This window comes from Heterodontus francisci, chromosome 10 (genome assembly GCF_036365525.1).
Source record: "Heterodontus francisci isolate sHetFra1 chromosome 10, sHetFra1.hap1, whole genome shotgun sequence".
NCBI classification, from domain to species: domain Eukaryota; kingdom Metazoa; phylum Chordata; class Chondrichthyes; order Heterodontiformes; family Heterodontidae; genus Heterodontus; species Heterodontus francisci.
In genome coordinates this window covers 9,863,006-9,885,506 of record NC_090380.1, presented here as the reverse complement: position 1 = coordinate 9,885,506, position 22,501 = coordinate 9,863,006, and the positions used below count along the sequence as shown (strand labels likewise).

The following is a 22,501-nucleotide window of genomic DNA, read 5'->3' as shown; positions in this document are numbered from 1 at the left end:
ATGCTGCTCCTGGCATGCTCTCCTGCACTCTTCATTGATCCAGGGTTGGGCCCCTGGTTTGATGATAATGGTAGGGAATATGCCGGGTCATGAGGTTACAGATTGTGGTGGAGTACAATTCGGCTGCTGTTGATGGCCCACAGTGCCTCATGGATGCCCAGTTTTGCATTGCTAGATGGAAATATATCCCATTTAGCAAGGTGATAGTGCCACACAACACGATGGAGGGTATCCTCAATGTGAAAGCGGGACTTCATCTCCACAAGGACTGTCACTCCTACCAATACTGCCATGGACAGATGCATCTGGAACAGGTGGATTGGTGAGGATGAGGTCAAGTTGTTTTTGCCCTCTTGTTGGTTTCCTCACCACCTGCCTCGGACCCAATCTAGCAGCTATGTCCTTTAGGACTCGGCCAGCTCGGTCAGTAGCGGTGCTATCGAGCCACTCTTGGTGATGCACATTGAAGTCCCCCACACAGACTAAATTTTATGACCTTGCTACCCTCAGTGCTTCCTCCAAGTGGTGTTCAACATGGAGAAGCACTGATTCATCAGCTGAGGGAGGACGGTAGGTGGTAATCAGCAGGAGGTGTTCTTGCCCATTTTTAACCTTATGCCATGAGACTTCAAGGGGTCCAGAGTCCCAGGGCAATTCCCTCTGACTGTATACCACTGTGCCACCACCTGTGGGACCGGACAAACCCAGGGATGGTGATGGCAGTGTCTGGGACATTGTCGGTATGATTCCAGTGGTATGATGATGTCAGGTTGTTGCTTGACTAGTCAGTGGGATGCAATTTTGGCACAAGCCCCCAGATGTTTGTCAGGAGGACTTTGCAGGGTCGACAGGGTTGGGTTTGCCGTCTCATTTCTAGGTCGATGCGGATGGTCCGTCTGGTTTCATTCCTTCTTTTAGGCTTTGTAGTGGTTTGATACAACTGAGCAGCTTGCTAGGCCATTTCAGAAGGCATTTAAGAGTCAACCACGTTGCTGTGGGTCTGGAGTCACATGTAGATCTCAGGATTATTACCAGTGCCACGTGCTAGTCAGAGTAGAAACAGCAGGATATATTGGATGAATACGTGACTGAAGAGATGGTGTGAGGGGGAGAGTTTTAGATTCCTGGGGCATTGGGACCAGTTCTGGGGGAGGTGGGACCAGTACAAACTGGACGGGTTCCACCTGGGCAGGCCAGGACTGATGTCCTAGGGGGAGTATTTGCTAGAGTGGTCGGGGAGGGTTTAAACTAAAATGGCAGGGCGATGGGAACCATTGCAAGGAGTCAGAGGAGGGGGGATCGAAGACAAGAACAAAAGACCGTAAGGGGAATAAGAAAAGTGATAGGCAGAGAACTCAAGGGCCAGAATCAAACAGGGCCACAGTAAAACAAAATAGTGGGAAGAGGACAAGTAATGTTAAAAAGACAATCCTTTAAGGCTTTGTGCCTTAACGAGCAGAACATTTGCAATAAAGTGGATGAATTAATCGCGCAAATAGATGTAAACGGGTATGATATAGTCGGGATTACAGAGACATGGCTGCAAGGTGACCAGGGATGGGAAATGAACATCCAGGGATATTCAGTATTTCAGAAGGACAGACAAAAAGCAAAAGGCGGTGGAGTTGCATTGCTGGTGAAAGAGGAAATTAACACAATAGTGAGGAAAGATATTAGCTCTGACGATGTGGAATCTGTATGGGTAGAGCTGAGAAACACTAAGGGGCAAAAAACGTTAGTGGGGATTGTATATAGACCCCTAAACTGTAGTGGTGATGTTGGGAATGGCCTGAAACAGGAAATTAGAGATGCATGCGAATTTAATCTGCATATAGACTGGGCAAATCAAATTAGTCACAGTACCGCAGAGGAGGAATTCTTGGAGTGTATATAGGATGGTTTTCTGGACCAATACGTTGAGGAACCAACTAGAGAACAGGCCATCCTAGACTGGGTATTGTGTAATGAGAGAGGAATAATTGACAATCTAGTTGTGCGAGACCCCTTGGGGACGAGCGACCATAATATGATAGAATTCTTCATCAAGATGGAGAGTGACATAGCTGATTCTGAGACTAGGGTCCAGAATCTTAGTAACGGAAACTACAAAGGTATGAGGCGTGAGTTGGCCATGACGGATTGGGAATCGTTACTTAAAGGGATGACGGTGGAAAGGCAATGGCAAACATTCAAAGAGCACATGGATGAACTGCAACAACTGTTTATCTCTGTCTGGCGCAAAAGTAAAACGGGAAAGGTAGCCAAACCATGGCTTACAAGGGAAATTAGAGATAGCATTAGATCCAAGGAAGAGGCATATAAATTTGCCAGAAAAAACAACAGACCTGAGGATTGGTGAGCAGTTTAGAATTCAGCAAAAGAGGACCAAGGGATTGATTAAGAAGGGGAAAATAGAGTACGAGAGCAAGCTTGCGGGGAACATAAAAATTGACTGTAAAAGTTTCTATAGGTATGTGAAGAGAAAAAGATTGGTGAAGACAAATGTAGGTCCCTTACAGTCAGAAACAGGGGAATTTATTATGGGGAATAAAGAAATGGCTGATCAACTAAATGCATACTTTGGTTCTGTCTTCACAAAGGAGGACACAAATATCATACCAGAAATGTTGGGGAACACAGGGCTTAGTGAGAGAGAGGAACTGAAGGAAATCAGTATTAGTAGAGAAATGGTGTTGGGGAAATTGATGGGATTGAAGGCCGATAAATCCCCAGGGCCTGATAATCTACATCCCAGAGTACTTAAGGAAGTGGCCCGAGAATTAGTGGATGCATTGGTGGTCATCTTCCAAGATTCTGTAGACTCTGGAACAGTTCCTACAGATTGGACGGTAGATAATGTAACCCCACTATTTAAAAAGGGAGGTAGAGAGAAAGCAGGGAATTATAGACCAGTCAGCCTGACGTCAGTAGTGGGGAAAATTCGAGAGTCCGTTATCAAAGATTTTATAGCAGAACACTTGGAGAACAGTGGTAGAATCGGACAGAGTCAGCATAGATTTATGAAAGGGAAATCATGCTTGACAAATCTACTAGAATTCTTCGAGGACGTAACTAATAGAGTTGATGAGGGGGAGCCAGTGGATGTGGTTTATTTGGACTTCCAGAAGGCTTTCGACAAAGTCCCAAGTAAGAGATCATCATGTAAAATTAAAGCGCATGGGATTGGGGTAGTGTATTGCAATGGATAGGAAATTGGTTGACAGACAGGAAACAAAGAGTCGGGATAAATGGGTCTTTTTCCGAATGACAGGCAGTGACTAGTGGGGTGCCGCAGGGATCAGTGCTAGGACCCCAGCTATTCACAATATATATTAATGATTTAGATGAGGGAACTAAATGTAATATCTCCAAATTTGCAGCTGACACAAAACTGGGTGGGAGGGTGAGTTGTGAGGAGGATGCAGAGAGGCTTCAGGGTGATTTGGACAAGTTGAGTGAGTGGGCTAATGCATGGCAGATGCAGTATAATGTGGATAAATGTGAGGTTATCCACTTTGGTAGCAAAAACAGGAAGGCAGATTACTATCTGAATGGCTATAAACTGAGAGAGGGGAATGTGCAACAAGACCTGGGTGTTCTCGTACACCAGTCGCTGAAGGTAAGCATGCTGGTCCAACAGGCGGTAAAAAAGGCAAATGGTATGTTGGCCTTCATAGCAAGAGGATTCAAGTACAGGAGCAGGGATGTCTTGCTGCAATTATACACGGCCTTGGTGAGGCCACACCTGGAATATTGTGTGCAGTTTTGGTCTCCTTATCTGAGGAAGGATGTTCTTGCTATAGAGGGAGTGCAGCAAAAGGTTTTACCAGACTGATTCCTGGGATGGTGGGAATGACGTAGGAGGACAGATTGAGTCGGTTAGGTTTATATTCACTGGAGTTCAGAAGAGTGAGGGGGGATCTCATAGAAACCTATAAAATTCTAACAGGACTTGACAGGGTAGATGCAGGAAGGATGTTCCTGATGGTGGGGGAGTCCAGAACCAGGGGTCATAGTCTAAGGATACGGGGTAAACCTTTCAGGACTGTGATGAGGAGAAATTTCTTCACCCAGAGAGTGATGAGCCTGTGGAATATGCTACCACAGAAAGCAGTTGAGGCCAAAACATTGTATGTTTTCAAGAAGGAGTTAGATATAGCTCTTAGGGTGAAAGGGATCAAAGGATATGGGGGGAAAGCGGGAACAGGATACTGAGTTGGATTATCGGCCATGATCATAATGAATGGCAGAGCAGCCTCAAAGGGCCGAATGGCCTACTCCTGCACCTATTTTCTGTGTTTCTATGTAGAAGATAAGGACTGCAGATTTCCTTCCCTAAAGATCGATATTTACAACAATCGACAATGGTTTCATGGTCATCACTGGACTAGCTTTTAATTCAAGATTTATTAATTGAATTCAAATTCCACTCTCTGCTATGGTGGGATTCGGACCCATGTTCGCAGAGCATTAGCCTGGACTCTGGGTTACTCGTCTAGTGACATTACCACTACGCCACCACCTCCCCCATATATATCTGATCTATGCCAGTCAAGATAAATTTATTGTAATATATTCTCAGGATGTGGGCAACACTAGCAAGGCCAGCATTTATTGCCCATCCCTAATTGCCCTCGAGAACGTGGTGGTGAGCTGCCTTCTTGAACCGCTGCAGTCCATGTTTAGATTAGATTAGAGATACAGCACTGAAACAGGCCCTTCGGCCCACCGAGTCTGTGCCGAACATCAACCACCCATTTATACTAATCCTATACTAATCCCATATTCCTACCAAACATCCCCACCTGTCCCTATATTTTCCTACCACCTACCTATGCTAGTGACAATTTATAATGGCCAATTTACCTATCAACCTGCAAGTCTTTTGGCTTGTGGGAGGAAACCGGAGCACCCGGAGGAAACCCACGCAGACACAGGGAGAACTTGCAAACTCCACACAGGCAGTACCCGGAATCGAACCCGGGTCCCTGCAGCTGTGAGGCTGCAGTGCTAACCACTGCGCCACTGTGGGGTAGGTATACCCACAGTGCTGTTAGGAAGGGAGTTCCAGGATTTTGACCCAGTGTCAGTGAGCAAACATAGAAACATAGAAAAAATACAGCACAGAAGGTGGCCATTCAGCCCATCTTGTCCGCCCCGGTCAAATAAGCTATCCACCCAAACTAATCCCACTTTCCAGCACCTGGTCTGTAGCCTCGCAGGTTACATCACTTCAGGTACATGTCCAGGTACCTTTTAAAAGAATTGAGGGTCTCTGCCTCCACCACCATTCCTGGAAGTGAATTCCAGACACCCACTACCCTCTGGGTGAAAAAGTTTCTCCTCATGTCCCCTCAAATCCTTCTACCAATCACCTTAAATCTGTGCATCCTGGTAATTGACCTCCCCGCCAGGGGAAACAGGTCCTTCCTGTCTACTCTATTTCGGCCCGCAATCAAGTCACCCCTCGGCCTCCCCTGATCTAAGGAAAACAACCCTAGCCTATCCAATCTTTCCTCCTAGCTGCAACCCTCAAGCCCTGGCAACATTCTTGTAAATCCCCTCGGCACTCTCGCCAGAGTAATTATGTCCTTCCTGTAATGTGGTGACCAGAACTGTACACAATACTCCAGCTGTGGTCTAACCAGCATTTTATACAGCTCCAGCATCACATCCCTGCTTTTGTATTCTATACCTCGGCCAAGAAAGGAAAGCATTCCATATGCCTTCTTCACCACTCTATCTACCTGTCCTGCCACCTTCAGGCGCCTGTGGACATGCACTCCGAGGTCACGCACTTCCTCTACCCCTCTCAATATCCTCCCGTTTATTGTGTATTCCCTCGCTTTATTTGCTCTCCCCAAATGCATTACCTCATACTTCTCTGGATTGAATTCCATTTGCCACTTTTCCACCCACTCAACCAAACCATTGATATCATTCTGGAGTCCACAACTCTCCTCCTCACTATTAACTACACGGCTAATTTTTGTGTCATCTGCAAATTTCCCAATCATGCCTCCCACATTTAAGTCCAAAGCATTAATATATCCCACAAACAGCAAGGGACCCAAAACTGAGCCCTGTGGAACACCACTGGAAACTGCTTTCCATTCACAAAAGCATCTGTCGACTACTACCCTTTGTTTCCTGTCACTGAGCCAATTCGGGATCCAACCCGCCACCTTCCTCTGCATCCCATGGGCTTTCATTTTACTGAACAGTCTGCCATGCAGGATCTTGTCAAATGCCTTACTAAAATCCACGTAAACCACATCCACTGCACTACCCTCATCAATCCTTCTTGTTACTTCCTCAAATAACTCTATCAAGTTAGTAAGATATGATCTTCCCTTAACAAATCCATGCTGACTATCCCTGATTAATCTGTGCCTTGCTAACTTACAGTTTATCCTGTCCCTCAGAATAGATTCTAACAATTTACCCACCAACGAGTTCAGACTAACTGGCCTATAATTACCTGGCTTATCCCTCGCACCCTTTTTAAACAATGGTACAACATTCGCAGACCTCCAATCCTCTGCTACCTCTCCTGTATCGAGTGAGGGTTTGAAGCTGATCCTCAGAGCATCCGTTATTTCCTCCCTGGCTTCCTTTAACAACCTGGGATGCAAAACATCCGGTCCTGGTGATTTATCCACTTTTAAGGATGCCAGACCCTCAAACACTTCCTCTCTCATTATGTTGATCATATCTTATATTTCACACGCCTCCTCTTTAATTACAATGTCTGCATCAACCCTCTCCTTTATGAAGACAGACACAAAAAACTTAAGAACCCTGCCCGCATCTTCTGCATCCACACATAAGTTCCCTTGTACATCTCTGATAGGTCCTACCCTTTCCTTAGCTATCCTCTTACTTTTAATGTACTGAGAAAATATCTTCAGGTTTTCCTTGATTTTACCTGCCAATAATTCTTCATGTCCTTTCTTTGAATTAGAATTAGAATTAGAACATTACAGCGCAGTACAGGCCCTTTGGCCCTCGATGTTGCGCCGACCTGTGAAACCATCTGACCTACACTATTCCATTTTCATCCAAATGTCTATCCAATGACCACTTAAATGCCCTTAAAGTTGGCGAGTCTACTACTGTTGCAGGCAGGGCGTTCCACGCCCCTACTACTCTCTGAGTAAAGAAACTACCTCTAACATCTGTCCTATATCTTTCACCCCTCAACTTAAAGCTATGTCCCCTCGTGTTTGCCATCACCATCCGAGGAAAAAGACTGTCACTATCCACCCTATCTAACCCTCTGATTATCTTATATGTCTCTATTAAGTCACCTCTCCTCCTCCTTCTCTCCAACGAAAACAACCTCAAGTCCCTCAGCCTTTCCTCGTAAGACCTTCCCTCCATACCAGGCAACATCCTAGTAAATCTCCTCTGCACCCTTTCCAAAGCTTCCACATCCTTCCTATAATGCAGTGACCAGAACTGCACGCAATACTCCAGGTGCGGTCTCACCAGAGTTTTGTACAGCTGCAGCTGTATCCCCCTACTAATAAAAGCTAACACACCATATGCCTTCTTAACAGCCCTATTAACCTGGGTAGCAACTTTCAGGGATTTATGTACCTGGACACCAAGATCTCTCTGTTCATCTACACTACCAAGAATCTTCCCACTAGCCCAGTACTCTGCATTCCTGTTACTCCTTCCAAAGTGAATCACCTCACACTTTTCCGCATTAAACTCCATTTGCCATCTCTCAGCCCAGCTCTGCAGCCTATCTATGTCCCTCTGTACCCTACAACATCCTTCGGCACTATCCACAACTCCACCGACCTTCGTGTCATCCGCAAATTTACTAACCCACCCTTCTACACCCTCTTCCAGGTCATTTATAAAAATGACAAACAGCAGTGGCCCCAAAACAGATCCTTGCAGTACACCACTAGTAACTAAACTCCAGGATGAACATTTGCCATCAAACACCACCCTCTGTCTTCTTTCAGCTAGCCAATTTCTGATCCAAAGCTCTAAATCACCTTCAACCCCATACTTCCGTATTTTCTGCAATAGCCTACCGTGGGGAACCTTATCAAACGCCTTACTGAAATCCATATACACCACATCCACGGCTTTACCCTCATCCACCTGTTTGGTCACCTTCTCGAAAAACTCAATAAGGTTTGTGAGGCACGACCTACCCTTCACAAAACCGTGCTGACTATCGCTAATGAACTTATTCTTTTCAAGATGATTATAAATCCTGTCTCTTATAACCTTTTCCAACATTTTACCCACAACCGAAGTAAGGCTCACAGGTCTATAATTACCAGGGCTGTCTCTACTCCCCTTCTTGAACCAGGGGACAACATTTGCTATCCTCCAGTCTTCCGGCACTATTCCTGTCGACAATGACGACATAAAGATCAAGGACAAAGGCTCTGCAATCTCCTCCCTGGCTTCCCAGAGAATCCTAGGATAAATCCCATCTGGCCCAGGGGACTTATCTATTTTCACACTTTCCAAAATTGATAACACCTCCTCCTTGTGAACCTCAATCCCATCTAGCCTAGTAGTCTGTATCTCAGTATTCTCCTCGACAACATTTTCTTTCTCTACTGTAAATACTGACGAAAAATATTCATTTAACGCTTCCCCTATCTCCTCTGATTCCACACACAACTTCCCACTACTATCCTTGATTGGCCCTAATCTAACTCTAGTCATTCTTTTATTCCTGATATACCTATAGAAAGCCTTAGGATTTTCCCTGATCCTATCCGCCAATGACTTCTCATGTCCTCTCCTTGCTCTTCTTAGCTCTCCCTTTAGATCCTTCCTGGCTAGCTTGTAACTCTCAAGCGCCCTAACTGAGCCTTCATGTCTCATCCTAACATAAGCCTTCTTCTTGCTTTTCTAATTTCCTTTTTTACTTCACCCTTGCACTTCCTATACTCCTCTAAGCTTTCTAAAGTATTAAAATATTTGTGATCATCATAAGTTTTCTTTTTTCTACTTTAAGTTACCCTGTAAGCTTCTAGATAACTAGGGAGCTCTAGATTTGGCAGTACCACCCTTTATCTTTGTGGGGACATGCCTACACTGTGCTTGTAGTATCTTGCTATTGAATACCTCCCACTGGTTTGCCATTGATTTTCTTTCAAGTAGCTGTATCCAGTCCACTTTCGCCAGGTCACCTCTCAGTTTCGTAAAATTTGCCTTCCCCAATTTTCTCCTGTTTTATCTTTCTCCTTTTCCATGATTATGTTAAAACTAACTGTATTATGGTCACTATCTCCAAAATGGTCACCCACTGTTACTTCATCCACTTGCCCAGCTTCATTACCGAAAACGAAATCTAGAATTCGCCCCCTCTCGTTGGGCTTGTTATGTGCTGGCTAAAACGTTCTCCTGAATGCAGTTCAAGAATTTTGTCCCCTCTATGCCCTTCACACTGTTTGTATCCCAGTCGATATCCCCAACCATCACCGCCCTCAAGTTATTGCACTCAGAAATTTTCCTACATATTTGTTCCTCTATCTTCCTCTATTTGGGGGTCTATAGTACACTCCCAGTAATGTGGCTGTCCCCTTTTTATTTCTGAGCTCCACCCATATGGCCTCGTTTGATGATTCATTTAGCATATTTAGAATGGTGATATAGTTCCAAGCCAGGATGGTGTGTGGCTTGGATGGGAACTTGCAGGCAGTGGTGTTCCCATGCATCTGCTGTCCTTGTCCTTCTAGGTGGTAGATGATGAAGGTTTGGAAGGTGCTGTCAAAGGAGCCTTGGTGAGTTGCTGCAGTGCATCTTGTATATGGTACACACTGCTGCAACTGTGCATCGGTAGTAGAGGGAGTGAATAATTTTAATTTAAAAAAATGAAAAGTCCTTACCTTGTATTTTTGCATAACTTCTTTTGTAAAACCGTATCTGAAACAATTTTTTAAAAATGGACAATTTGTACCAGTTAGTCAGGGGGAGATTAATCTCTACATATCACAGTAAACATTGATAGTGATCATCATGGAAGCTGATCTGTTATCACTCAAATGCACTCAATAACAAGTCGTTTCATTTGCCCTCGGCTTTTTACACAAAACTGCAGTACTTGGAAGCACAAGTTTACTGGAGTGTTATCGGGTATCTTATAAGATCAACCCTCACTCTGGATATAATTTACATGCTTTGTAACATATTCAATCTTGTCTGTTAATGAGGTAAATATGCCATTCTGAGTAAATATCGGTAGCCTATTTTAGACCGTGGATGAAAGGAGACCATTTTGAGTTTTTTTTCCATTGGTGCTCTGTTAAGGAAGCTGACTTAGAGAATCATAGAAACTTACAGCACAGGAGCAGGCCATTTGACCGTCTGTACTGGCTGTTTGAAAGAGCTATCCTATTACTCCCATTTCCCTGCTCTTTCCTCATTGTCCTGTAAATCTTTCTCCTTCTTCCTTTTCTCCAATTCCTTTGAGAAAGTCACTATTGAATCTGCTTCCATTGTCCTTTCAACCAGTGCATTCCAGATCACAACAAAATCTCTTCTCATTTTCCCTCTGCTTATTTTGCCAATTACCTTAAATCCATGTCCTCTGGTTATCATCCCTCCTGCCTCTGGAAACAGTTCTTCCTTATTTACTCGATCAAAATTAATCATGATGTTGAACACTTGTATTAAATCTTCTCAATCTTTGCTGCTCTCAGTAAAATATCTCCAACTTTGCTAGTCTCTCCACCTAACTGAAATCTCACAGCCCTGACACCATTCGAATAAATCTCCTCTGCACCTTGACATCCTTCCTAGAGTGTGCAGCCTGGAACCGTTTAGTTTAGAGATACAGCACTGAAACATGCCCTTCGGCCCACTGAGTCTGTGCCGACTATCAACCGCCCATTTATACCAATCCTACACTAATTCCATATTCCTACCACATCCCCACCTGTCCCTATATTTCCCTACCACCAACCTATACTAGGGGCAATTTATAATGACCAATTAACCTATCAACCAGCAAGTCTTTGGCATGTGGGAGGAAACCAGAGCACCCGGAGGAAACCCACGCAGACACAGGGAGAACTTGCAAATTCCACACAGGCAGTACCCAGAATTGAACCCGGGTCCCTGGAGCTGTGAGGCTGCGGTGCTAACCACTGCGCCACTGTGCCGCCACAATACACTGGACACAATACTCCAGTTGTACACGTACCCAATCAGGATTGGAAATTTCTTTGAAATGAAAGCAAAGGAGAAATAAGTGTTTGTATGTTCGAAAGGGGCAAGGAAATCCTTTGTGCAGTCCTGAAGACAAGCAAAATAATTTCCACTTTCTGTGCAAAAATCCGTAATCAAGTGCAATTGGTTTTACAAACAAATCAATAGAAAGTCAGGTACTTCTTCAAGAAATGAGGCCCTGGCCTCAATTAACTTATGGGCCTCATTTACATGCCATCAGCCAATTTTTCACCTAGTCAGCGCCGATCAGTGGCCATTTGCTTCCTCCAGAGATCAGACACAGAGCCCGGAGGGATGGTGGAATCAGCTGCCGGAGACTCGTGATCGGGCAGTGGGGGAAGGGGCAATTTCACAGCAGGAGTGCCTATGTTTTTCTTGTGAAGCTAGGAGGAGTATCACTTCTCCTGCTGACATCACAAAGCAAGTGTAAAACAAAAGAGTTTTTTAAAAAAATCATTTTGTGCATTTTCTGAGAGATGAGATGAGAATTTTTTTGAACAAAGCGAGTTATGATGATCTGGAATGCACTGCCTGAAAACATGGTGGAAGCAGATTCAATAGCAATTTTTAAAAGGGTATTTAATAAATACTTGAAGGAGAAAATTTGCAGGGCTATGGGGTAAAAGAGTAAGGAAGTGGGAATAGTTGACATAGATCTTGTAAAGAGCCAACACAGGTACAATGGGCTGAATGGCCTCCTTCTGTGCTGTTTGATGCTATGATTTTGCCTCCAAATATCTTTCCCATTGGTGTGAGCCTCACTGAAGTTTAGTTAAAAGTTAAAATTACAGCCCAATCCCAATGATGTCATCAGGATCCGACATGCATATATGAAAAAGGACCCACTGGCTTTGGGTGACTGTCCTGGTCGCCTGCTCAGTTGAGCAGGTTAAAAAGAGGAACTGCCAACTCCTGGTTCCTCCCGAATGGGTTTTAACTGCCCAAATTCCACAAGGTGAAGAGAGTTAAAATCACCCCAAAGCTATATAAATTTCAGAGCCTGATTTTGCTTTCTGTTTGCTAAACTGGTTATATTCCCAAAATGAATAATCCACTGAAAGCTAAATCAAACAATCATAGAATCGTTGTTCACAGAAGTTGGCTATTCATCCCATCGTGTCTTTGTCAGCTCTTTGAAAAGTTATCCAATTAATGCCACTGCCCCCTTCTCTTTACCCATAGCCTTATAATTTCTTCCCATTCAAGTATTTATCCAATTCCCTTTGGAAAGTTACTATTGAATCTGCTTCCATGACCCTATCAGGCAGTGCATTCATGTTCTCTTGAAGGCTGCACAGAATTCTGTTGGGGAGATTTCTAGGACAAAAGAAACCAGAAAGTATTTATACATCAGTTATGTTTTCTGCATTAACTGAAATCTTACTTGTACTCAGGTAAATGTACCCTTGCTATATTTCAAATGGGTGACCACACCTCGACAGGAGTGCAAGTAAGAGATGGAGCAGATTGTGTTGCGCTGATTCTTACCCTCCCACCAGGTGAAGCTCCCCTCTGGCAGTGCAGCTTCAATGAATTTATATTTAAATATATATATTCTGATACAAAACTGTTATTGCAAATGTCCAGATGTCAATTCACTGATCACTTACAAACTCTAATTACAGACAGATAATGTCACAAAAAAAAATGACTGAGACACACGTGTGTTCACCTTAAATTCATAATATGATCCTCATGATTTCCTCTGTTTAAATGCAAATCATTTGGGTAGATCAGAAGAAATGCAAACAGGATAATTATAACCTCCACGGAATTTTTCCCTCGGTCAACAAAATCCCCGTTAAACACGTAAGGTTTCTCTGGGGTGGGAAGACCATTCTGTGAAACCAAAAGATGTAGGGTTAAACAGAAAACTGAAGGCAATTAGAAGATACTAAAATATTCCATCTGTAAAACTAAAAAGAAAAGAGAAAGACCATTACATTTATATAGCATCTTCCACATCCTCAGCATGTCCCAAAGTGTTTCATAATCAATTAGTTATTACTGAAGTGCAGCTATTATTGTTATCTGGGAAAACTGTGCACAGCAGAATCCCACAAACAGCAATGTGATAAATGACCAGCTGACCAATTTTGGTGGTATTGGTTGAGGGATAAATATTGATTACATAGAAACATAGAAAAATAGGAGCAGGAGTAGGCCATTCGCCCTTCGAGCCTGCACTGCCATTCAATACAATCACGGCTGATCATCCAAACTCAGTACCCTGTTCCCGCTTTCTCCCCGTAACCCTTGATCCCTAAGAACTATATCTAACTCTTTCTTGAATATATTTAAATGATTTGGCCTCAACTGCTTTCCGTGGTAGAGAATTCCACAGGTTCATCACTCTCTGGGTGAAGAAATCTCTCCTCATCTCAGTCCTAAATGGCTTACACCTGGTCCTGGACTCCCCCGCCATCGGGAACATCCTTCCTGCATCTAGTCTGTCCAGTCATGTTACGACACTAGCAGGTCCTTCTATGATCTTCTTTGAACAGTGCCATGGGATTTACAACATCCACCTGAACAGACTTGACCCTAGTTTAACATCTCCTCTGAAGATAGCACCTCTGACAATGCAAGACTCCCTCAGCAGTGCAGTGAAAGAGGAATGAGGAGAGGTGCAGGCTACAATGCTTCCACACTGGACTCACAGTTAGTAGTGCTAATTAAAGTCATAGAGTCATACAGTCATTCACAGCACAGAAGGAGGCCATTCAGCCCATCCTGTCCATGCTGGCTTTCCACAGAGCGGTCCAGTCAGTCCCACTCCCCCACTCGATCTGCGTAGCCCTGCAAGTTTATTTCCATCAACTGACTACCCAATTTCCTTTTGAAGTCAGTGATTGTTTCTGCTTCCATCACCCTTTTGGGCAGTGACTTCCAGGTCATTACCACCCACTATGTAAAAAAGTGCTTCCTCATCATTTGCCCCTGCATCCTTTGCCCAAAATCTTCAATCTGTCCCTTATTCCTTGTACCATTATGAGAAAAGGTTGGAACAGTTTCTTCAACTAATATTTACATTTACCGGCAGCTACAAGGAACACAATTTTCTAAGGCTGCATTTGGCAGATGAGAACATTATTCTTTCACCTCCAACTATGAATCCAGCATAGTCTATAGGAATGAAAATTTCCAACATCTGCTGATTTTGAGGATCAGTAAGTTTCAGCGCCTTTACGCAGTCCAAATTAATACAGAGATATAGTATGTAACTGGCCATTAATAGGTACAAATTGGCCCCAAGTTGTCACTACAGTCAGCTCTTGCTCTGAAGGCGACCAGGGACTCATTATGTAGAACTCTCAGTTCTCTGAGCATATGAATTAGGAGCAGGAGTAGGCCATTCGGCCCCTCGAGCCTGCTCCGCCATTCAATAAGATCATGTCTGATCTGAATGTGCCCTGAACTCCACTTTCCTGTCTGCCCCCCACAACACTTGACTCCCTTGTCTATCAAGAATCTGACTCAGCCTGGAATATATTCAATGAGCCAGCCTCCACTGCTCTCCGAGAAAAGGAATTCCACAGACTATCGATCCTCTGAACGAGAAAGATTTCTCCTCATCTCCACCTTAAATGAGACACCCCTTATTTTTAAACTGTGTCCCCTGGTTCTAGTCTCTCCCATAAGTAGAACATCCTCCAGTCTGTCAAGATCTTAAGTGTTTCAAAAAGATCACCTCTCATTCTTCTAAAGCCCATTGGATACAGGCCCAACCTGTCTAACCTTTCCTCATAAGATAACCCCTTCATCCAAGGAATCAGTTGAGTGAACCTTCTCTGAACTGTTTCTAATGCAATTTTATCCCTTTTCACACACACTGGAAGTGTGATGATACAATAATCACGGACTAACTCTAAGGAGTTATGAAAAATGGACTTCATCTTTAAAAAATAAAACTTTATTTTCAAAGATGATCAATGGTCTAAAATGGCCACTGTTATGATCCTGTAGTTTTTTTTTTCTGGGAATATGCAGTGTGCCTTTAAGGCTTGCAAAGGATCAGTACTGCTTTAAGAACCAGCAAGCTTCAGGAGTTGGAGAAAGTACATTTTTGGTTATTGTTGGATGCAGCCATTTGGAGACTGCAATTCAAAGGGTGCATTCTCTTTACCTTGGATACAGCCACTTGGACTGAACATCAAGCGATACATTTGTTCCAATTCAATTTTGAACTGGCTTTTTTAGTTGAAGACAGTCTGTTCTAACAGAACATAGACTGACAGCTGGTGTTAGCACCTGAAAGAATAGCTCTCAGTCATTTAAACTGTTGATTTAAAGACACCTGGTTTGGTTAGCTTCATTCGGGGGCTGATAGATTTGGCTGGGTTTTTCTTTAATTTGGAAAGTTTAAAATATGTTAGGCGATCTTTGGAGGGATGGGATTGAATTAACAGTGTGTTTCTCCCACCACAATCAGAATCGTATATTTTGATTGGGGGCTTTTACTGGAACGGTTGGTCATAATACCAGCAAAGGAAAAAGGAATTGGCCTTTTGCGTATTCAAACTGCCTGACAAAGACAAAGAACAAATCTTCAAAGCTAAGAGGTGTTAACTGAACCCATCCTACACCGATCCTAAAACATTCTAGAATTGAACGTCTTCCTGTGAAACAAAGGACGTGTAAAGTATCCACATCCTGGGCCATTGTGTGATCACCATGGGAAACAGAGACCAGAGTGTCTCCTAATAGGAGGTGAGAGGTAATGGTTTTGCTTTAAAAAAATACAGCCAGAGACAGAGGGAGAGAAATAGAAGCAACTTCCTATCAGCTTCCAGCCAAGCCAGAAAGCATGTTGCAGAATCCCACATCTACATTACGTAGCAGTGAAAGCTAGAAATAACTCACCATGTTCAAATGAGCTTTCAATCGAGAGAGAAATTTACAATCATCTCAGGCCTGTATCCATTGAGAACACAATTTCCAAGAGTATTCAACAGGTTTATTGTAACATTCCCCCCCGCCCCCCCCCCCCACTAAAGGTCACCTCCCTTGTCCTTTCTCTGTTTCTTCCTGGGTGTATGTGTGTGTGTCTATATGTGTTGTGTGTGTGTGAGAGAGAGAGAAAGCACAAATATGTGGATGGATGTGGTTGCGACAATTTCGAGATAAGGCGTATTGATCAATAAACAATTGACTTTCTGTTTTTTGAAACCTACAAAAAAAACTGCGCTGTCTGTTTATTTGAAAAATAAAACACCAAGGGGCTAAACTTTAATACAAATACACTTGCTGCAGTCAGGTGAGGAGTTGAACAGTGGGAACCCACATCACACCACATGGTCCTAACGCCTTCTTAGGTAAGGAGACCAAAACTGTACACCGTACTCCAGATGTGGTCTCATCAAGGCCTGTACAGCTGTAGCAAAACTTCCCTACTTTTATATTCTATTCCCCTTGCAATAAATGACAACATTTATTTGCCTTCCTAATCAATGCTGTATCTGCATACTAAGTTTTTGCAATTCATGTACCAGGACACCCAGATCCCTCTGTACCACAGATTTCTGCAGTCTCTTTCCATTTAAATAGTATACAGCTTTTCTATTCTTCTTACAGAAAAGTGAACAAGTCCATATTTTCCCACATTATACTCCATCTGCCAAATTTTTGCCCAGTCACTCAACCTAGCTATATCCCCTTGTAGACTCCTTATGTCCTCTTGACAACTTACCTTCTGACCTATCTTTGTGTCATCAGCAAATTTAGCAACCAAGTCATTGATATAGATTGTAAATAGTTGATCCCTGTGGCACTCTACTAGTAACATCGTGCCAACTCGAAAATTACCCCTTTGTCCCTACTCTCTGCTTCCTGTTAGCTAATCAATCCTCTGTCTGTGCTAATATTTATTTATTTTTATTTAGAGATACAGCACTGAAACAGGCCCTTCGGCCCACCGAGTCTGTGCCGACCAACAACCACCCATTTCTACTAACCCTGCAGTAATCCCATATTCCCTACCACATCCCCACCTACACAAGGGGCAATTTATAATGGCCAATTTACCTATCAACCCGCAAGTCTTTGGCTGTGGGAGGAAACCGGAGCACCCGGAGGAAACCCACGCAGACACAGGGAGAACTTGCAAACTCCGCACAGGCAGTACTCAGAATCGAACCCGGGTCCCTGGAGCTGTGAGGCTGCGGTGCTAACCACTGCGCCACTGTGCCGCCCATAAATATGTTACCTCCTACACCATGAACTCTTATTTTTTGCAGTAACCTTTGATGTGGCACCTTTTATAAATCCAAGTACTCCACGACCACAGGTTCCCCTTTATCCACCTTGCTTGTTACTTCCTCAAAAAATTCTAATAAATTAATCAAACATGATTTCTCTTTCACAAAACCATGTTGAATCTGCCTGATTGTTTTTATGATTTTCTAAACATCCTGCTATGACCTCCTTAATAATAGATTCTCGCATTTTCCCTGTGACAGATAATAGGCGAATGGCCTATAGTTTCCTGCTTTCTGCCTCCCTCTTTTCCTGAACAGAAGTGTTACATTAGCTATTTTCAAATCTGCTGGGACCTTTCCAGAATCTAGGGAATTTTGGAAGATCACAACTAATGCATCCACTACCTCTGCAGCCACTTCTTTTAAGACCCTAGGATGTGTCAAAAATACCTGCTCAACTCAAGTCCTAATGCTCCTGTATGTTTCACCAGTCCATTCCTCTACTCATTCTGCTTTACCTGTAACAAGAAGGGTGTTTTCTATTGCAAGGTATCTGCCTCTCTCCATTAGCCTTGCCGCAAAGTACTTACCAGATGGTAAAGTAACCAACTGGCCTGATGGCCAACATCTTTGTGTCTTGGAAAGTGGATAAATCACCAGACCCAGATGAAATGGATCTCAGGCTGCTAACAACAACCTGGGAGGAACTAGTGCAGACTTAAACCATCATATTCCAATCCTCTCTGGCTACAGGACTCAGGATGAGGTCTCTTGCTATTAGTGAATTAATTGGACTTGAATGTAGGGGGCATGATTAAGAAGTTTGCAGATGATACAAAAATTGGCTCTGTGGTTGATAGTGAAGAAGAAAGCGGTCGACTGCAGGAAGATATCAATGGACTGGTCAGGTGGGCAGAAAAATGACAAATGGAATTCAATCCAGAAAATGAGGAAAGACTGGATAGGCTGGAGTTGAGGTTTACAAAATTATGAGGGGCCTAGATACAGTGGATAGGAAGGACCTATTTCCCTTAGCAGAGAGGTCAATAACCAAAGGACAGAGACCCACAGCAATGTGGTTAACTCTTACATGCCCTCTGAAATGGTCTAGCAAGCCACTCAGTTGTACCTAACCACTACAAAGTCTATAAAAAGGAATGAAGGAATCGACCTAGGCACCGGAAACGACAACGGCAAACCCAGCCCTGTCGACCCTGCAAAGTCCTCCTCACTAACATCTGGGGGCTTGTGCCAAAGTTGGGAGAGCTGCCCAACAGACTAGTCAAACAACAGCCTGACATAGTCATACTCACGGAATCATACCTTTCAGACAATGTCCCAGACACTGCCATCACCATACCCGGGTATGTCCTGTCCCACTGGCAGGACAGACCCAGCGGAGGTGGTGGCACAGTGGTATACAGTAGGGAAGGAGTTGCCCTGGGTGTTCTCAACATCACCTCTGGACCTCATGAAGTCTCATGGCATCAGGTCAAACATGGGCAAGGTAACCTCCTACTGATTACCACCTACCGCCCTCCCTCAGCTGATGACTCAGTACTCCTCCATGTTGAACACCACTTGGAGGAAGCACTGAGGGTGGCAAGGGCACAAAATGTACTCTGGGTGGGGGACTTGAATGTCCATCAGCAAGAGTGGCTCGGTAGCACCACTACTGACCGAGCTGGCCGAGTCCTAAAGGACATAGTTGCTAGACGGGGTCTGCGGCAGGTGGTGGTGGAACCAACACGAGGGAAAAATATACTCGACCTCGTCCTCACCAATCTGCCTGCCGCAGATGCATCTGTCCATGACAGTATTGGTAGGAGTGACCACCGCACAGTCCTTGTGGAGACGAAGTCCCGCCTTCACATTGAGGATACCGTCCATCGTGTTGTGTGGCACTATCACCGCACTGAATGGGATAAATTTCGAAGAGATCTAGCAATGCAAAACCGGGCATCCATGAGGCGTTGTGGACCATCAGCAGCAGCAGAATTGTACTCAACCACAACCTGTAACCTCATGGCCCGGCATATCCCCCAGTCTACCATTACCATCAAGCCAGGACACCAACCCTGGTTCAATGAAGAGTGCAGGAGGGCATGCCAGGAGCAGCACCAGGGATACCTCAAAATGAGGTGTCAACCTGGTGAAGCTACAACCCAGGACTACTTGTATGCCAAACTGCGTAAGCAGCATGCGATAGACAGAGCTAAGCGATCCCATAACCAACGGATCAGATCTAAGCTCTGCAGTCCTGCCACATCCAGCCGTGAATGGTGGCGGACAATTAAACAACTAACTGGAGGAAGTGGCTCCACGAATATTCCCATCCTCAATGATGGGGGAGCCCAGCACATCAGTGTGAAAGATGAAGCTGAAGCATTTGCAACAATCTTCAGCCAGAAGTGCCGAGTTGATGATCCATCTCGGCCTCCTCCTGAAGTCCCCAGCATCACAGATGCCAGACTTCAGCCAATTCGATTCACTCCACGTGATATCAAGAAACGACTGAAGGCACTGGATACTGCAAAAGCTAGGGCCCCTGACAATATTCCAGCAATAGTACTGAAGACCTGTGCTCCAGAACTTGCCGCGCCCCTAGCCAAGCTGTTCCAGTACAGCTACAACACTGGCATCTACCCTGCAATGTGGAAAATTGCCCAGGTATGTCCTGTACACAACAAGCAGGACAAATCCAACCCGGCCAACTACCGCCCCATTAGCCTACTCTCAATCATCAGTAAAGTGATGGAAGGTGTCATCAACAGTGCCATCAAGCAGCACTTGCTTAGCAACAACCTGCTCAGTGAACGCTCAGTTTGGTTCCGCCAGGGCCACTCAGCTCCTGACCTCATTACAGTCTTAGTTCAAACATGGACAAAAGAGCTGAACTCAAGAGGTGAGGTGAGAGTGACTGCCCTTGACATCAAGGCAGCATTTGACCGAGTATGGCATCAAGGAGCCATAGCAAAACTGAGGTCAATGGGAATCAGGGGGAAAACCCTCCGCTGGTTGGAGTCATACCTAGCACAATGGAAGATGGTTGTGGTTGTTGGAAGTCAATCATCTGAGCTCGAGGATATCACTGCAGGAGTTCCTCAGGGTAGTGTCCTAGGCCCAACCATCTTCAGCTGCTTCATCAATGACCTTCCTTCAATATTAAGGTCAGAAGTGGGGATGTTCGCTGATGATTGCACAATGTTCAGCACCATTCGTGACTCCTCAGATGCTGAAGCAGTCCGTGTAGAAATGCAGCAAGACCTGGACAACATCTAGGCTTGGGCTGATAAGTGGCAAGTAACATTCGCGCCACACAAGTGCCAGGCAATGACCATCTCCAACAAGAGAGAATCTAACTATCTCCCCTTGACATGCAACGGCATTACCATCACTGAATCCCCCACTATCAACATCCTAGGGGCTACCATTGACCAGAACCTGAACTGGACCAGCCTCATACATGCTGTGCCTACAAGAGCAGGTCAGAGGCTGGAAAATCTGCAGTGAGTAACTCTCCACTTGCCTGGATGGGTGCAGCTCCAACAACACTCAAGAAACTTGACACCATCCAGGACAAAGCAGCCTGCTTGATTAGCACCCCATCTACAAACATTCACTCCCTCCACCACCGACGCACAGTGGCAGCAGTGTGTACCATCTACAAGATGCTCTGCAGCATTGCACCAAGGCTCCTTAGACAGCACCTTCCAGACCACTACCAACTAGAAGGACAAGGGCAGCACATACGTGAGAACACCACCACCTGCAAGTTCCCCTCCAAGTCACACACCATCCTGACTTGGAACTATATTGCCGTTCCTTCGCTGTCGCTGGGTCAAAATCCTGGAACTCCCTTCCTAACAGCACTGTGGGTGTACCTACCTCACATGGACTGCAGCGGTTCAAGAAGGCAGCTCACCACCACCTTCTCAAGGGCAATTAGGGATGGGCAATAAATGCTGGCCTGGCCAGCGACGTCCACATTCAATGAATGAATAAATAAAAATTAAAAAAAATTTAAAGCAACTGGCAGAAGCACGAGAGGGGAGTTGAAGAATAATTTTTTTCATCCAGAGCATGGTGGGGATCTGGAATTGACAGCCTGAAAGGGTGGTAGAGGCAGAAACTCTCGTAATATTCAAAAAGTATTTGGATATGCACTTGAAATGTTATAACCTACAGGGCTATAGACCAAGAGTTGGAAAGTGGGATTAGAGTGGATTAGGGTTTTTCAGCCAACACGGACAGGATAGATCGAATGGCCTCCTTGGGTGCCATAAATCTTTATGTTTTTATGTATTCCCAAGCACTAGCACTGTGTAAAACTAAAGTGCCAGTGAGCAGACAGGAGCATTTGTTGACCTCAAGACCAGTTTGTGACGGTGCTGAGCCTTACCTCCTTTCAAGGGACTTCAGATTTGGTCCGTGGTCAGGGACAGGAGGGTATGGCTACCAGTCAGGCAGGTATGGGAATCAAGAAGGTAACAGTGGAGGAGTCTCAGCCCTTGCACTTGTTCAATAGGTTTGAGATTCTTGCAGCTTGTGTGGCCGAGTGCAGGGACTGCAGGAAGAATGAGCAAACTGTCCATAGCACCATTGTGCAGGGGGACATTCAAGTGGGGGGAGTAAAAAGGAATGTAGTTGTAGTAGATGACAGTATAGTTAGGAGGATAGATACTGCTCTGAGCAGCCGAGAGCGTGAGTCCCGAAGGCTGTGTTGCCTGCCCGGTGACAGGGTTAAGGACATCTCCTCGGGGCTGGAGAGGAACTTGGAGTGGGAGGGGATGGGTTCAGTTGTCGCGGTCAACATGGGTACCAACGACATAGGTAGGACTAAGAAAGAGGTTCTGCATAGGGAGTATGAGCAACTAGGGGCTAAATTAAAAAGCAGAATCTCAAAGGTATAACTCTCTGGATTATTACCTGAGCCACGAGCAAATTGGAGTAGGTAAATAAGATTAGAGAGTTAAATGCATGGATCAAAGATTGGTGTGGGAGAAATGAGCATTGATTCATGGGGCACTGGCACCAGTACTGGGGAAAGAGGGAGCTGTACCATTGGGATGGCCTTCACCTGAACAGCG

At 44.6% G+C, this 22,501-nt stretch overlaps 1 protein-coding gene across 4 annotated transcripts in view; it reads right to left on the bottom strand.

The window, feature by feature from the left end:
* ppef1 (protein phosphatase, EF-hand calcium binding domain 1) overlaps positions 1-22,501 on the bottom strand; it is a 194,423-nt gene that overhangs the window by 81,964 nt on the left and 89,958 nt on the right. For all 4 annotated transcript variants that reach the window (XM_068039833.1, XM_068039832.1, XM_068039835.1 and 1 more), the window contains exons 9-10: positions 12,887-13,053; positions 9,873-9,909 (exon numbers count right to left, since the gene is read on the bottom strand). In XM_068039833.1, the coding sequence (XP_067895934.1) occupies positions 9,873-9,909; positions 12,887-13,053 (204 nt within the window). The remainder of the gene's footprint in view (positions 1-9,872; positions 9,910-12,886; positions 13,054-22,501) is intronic.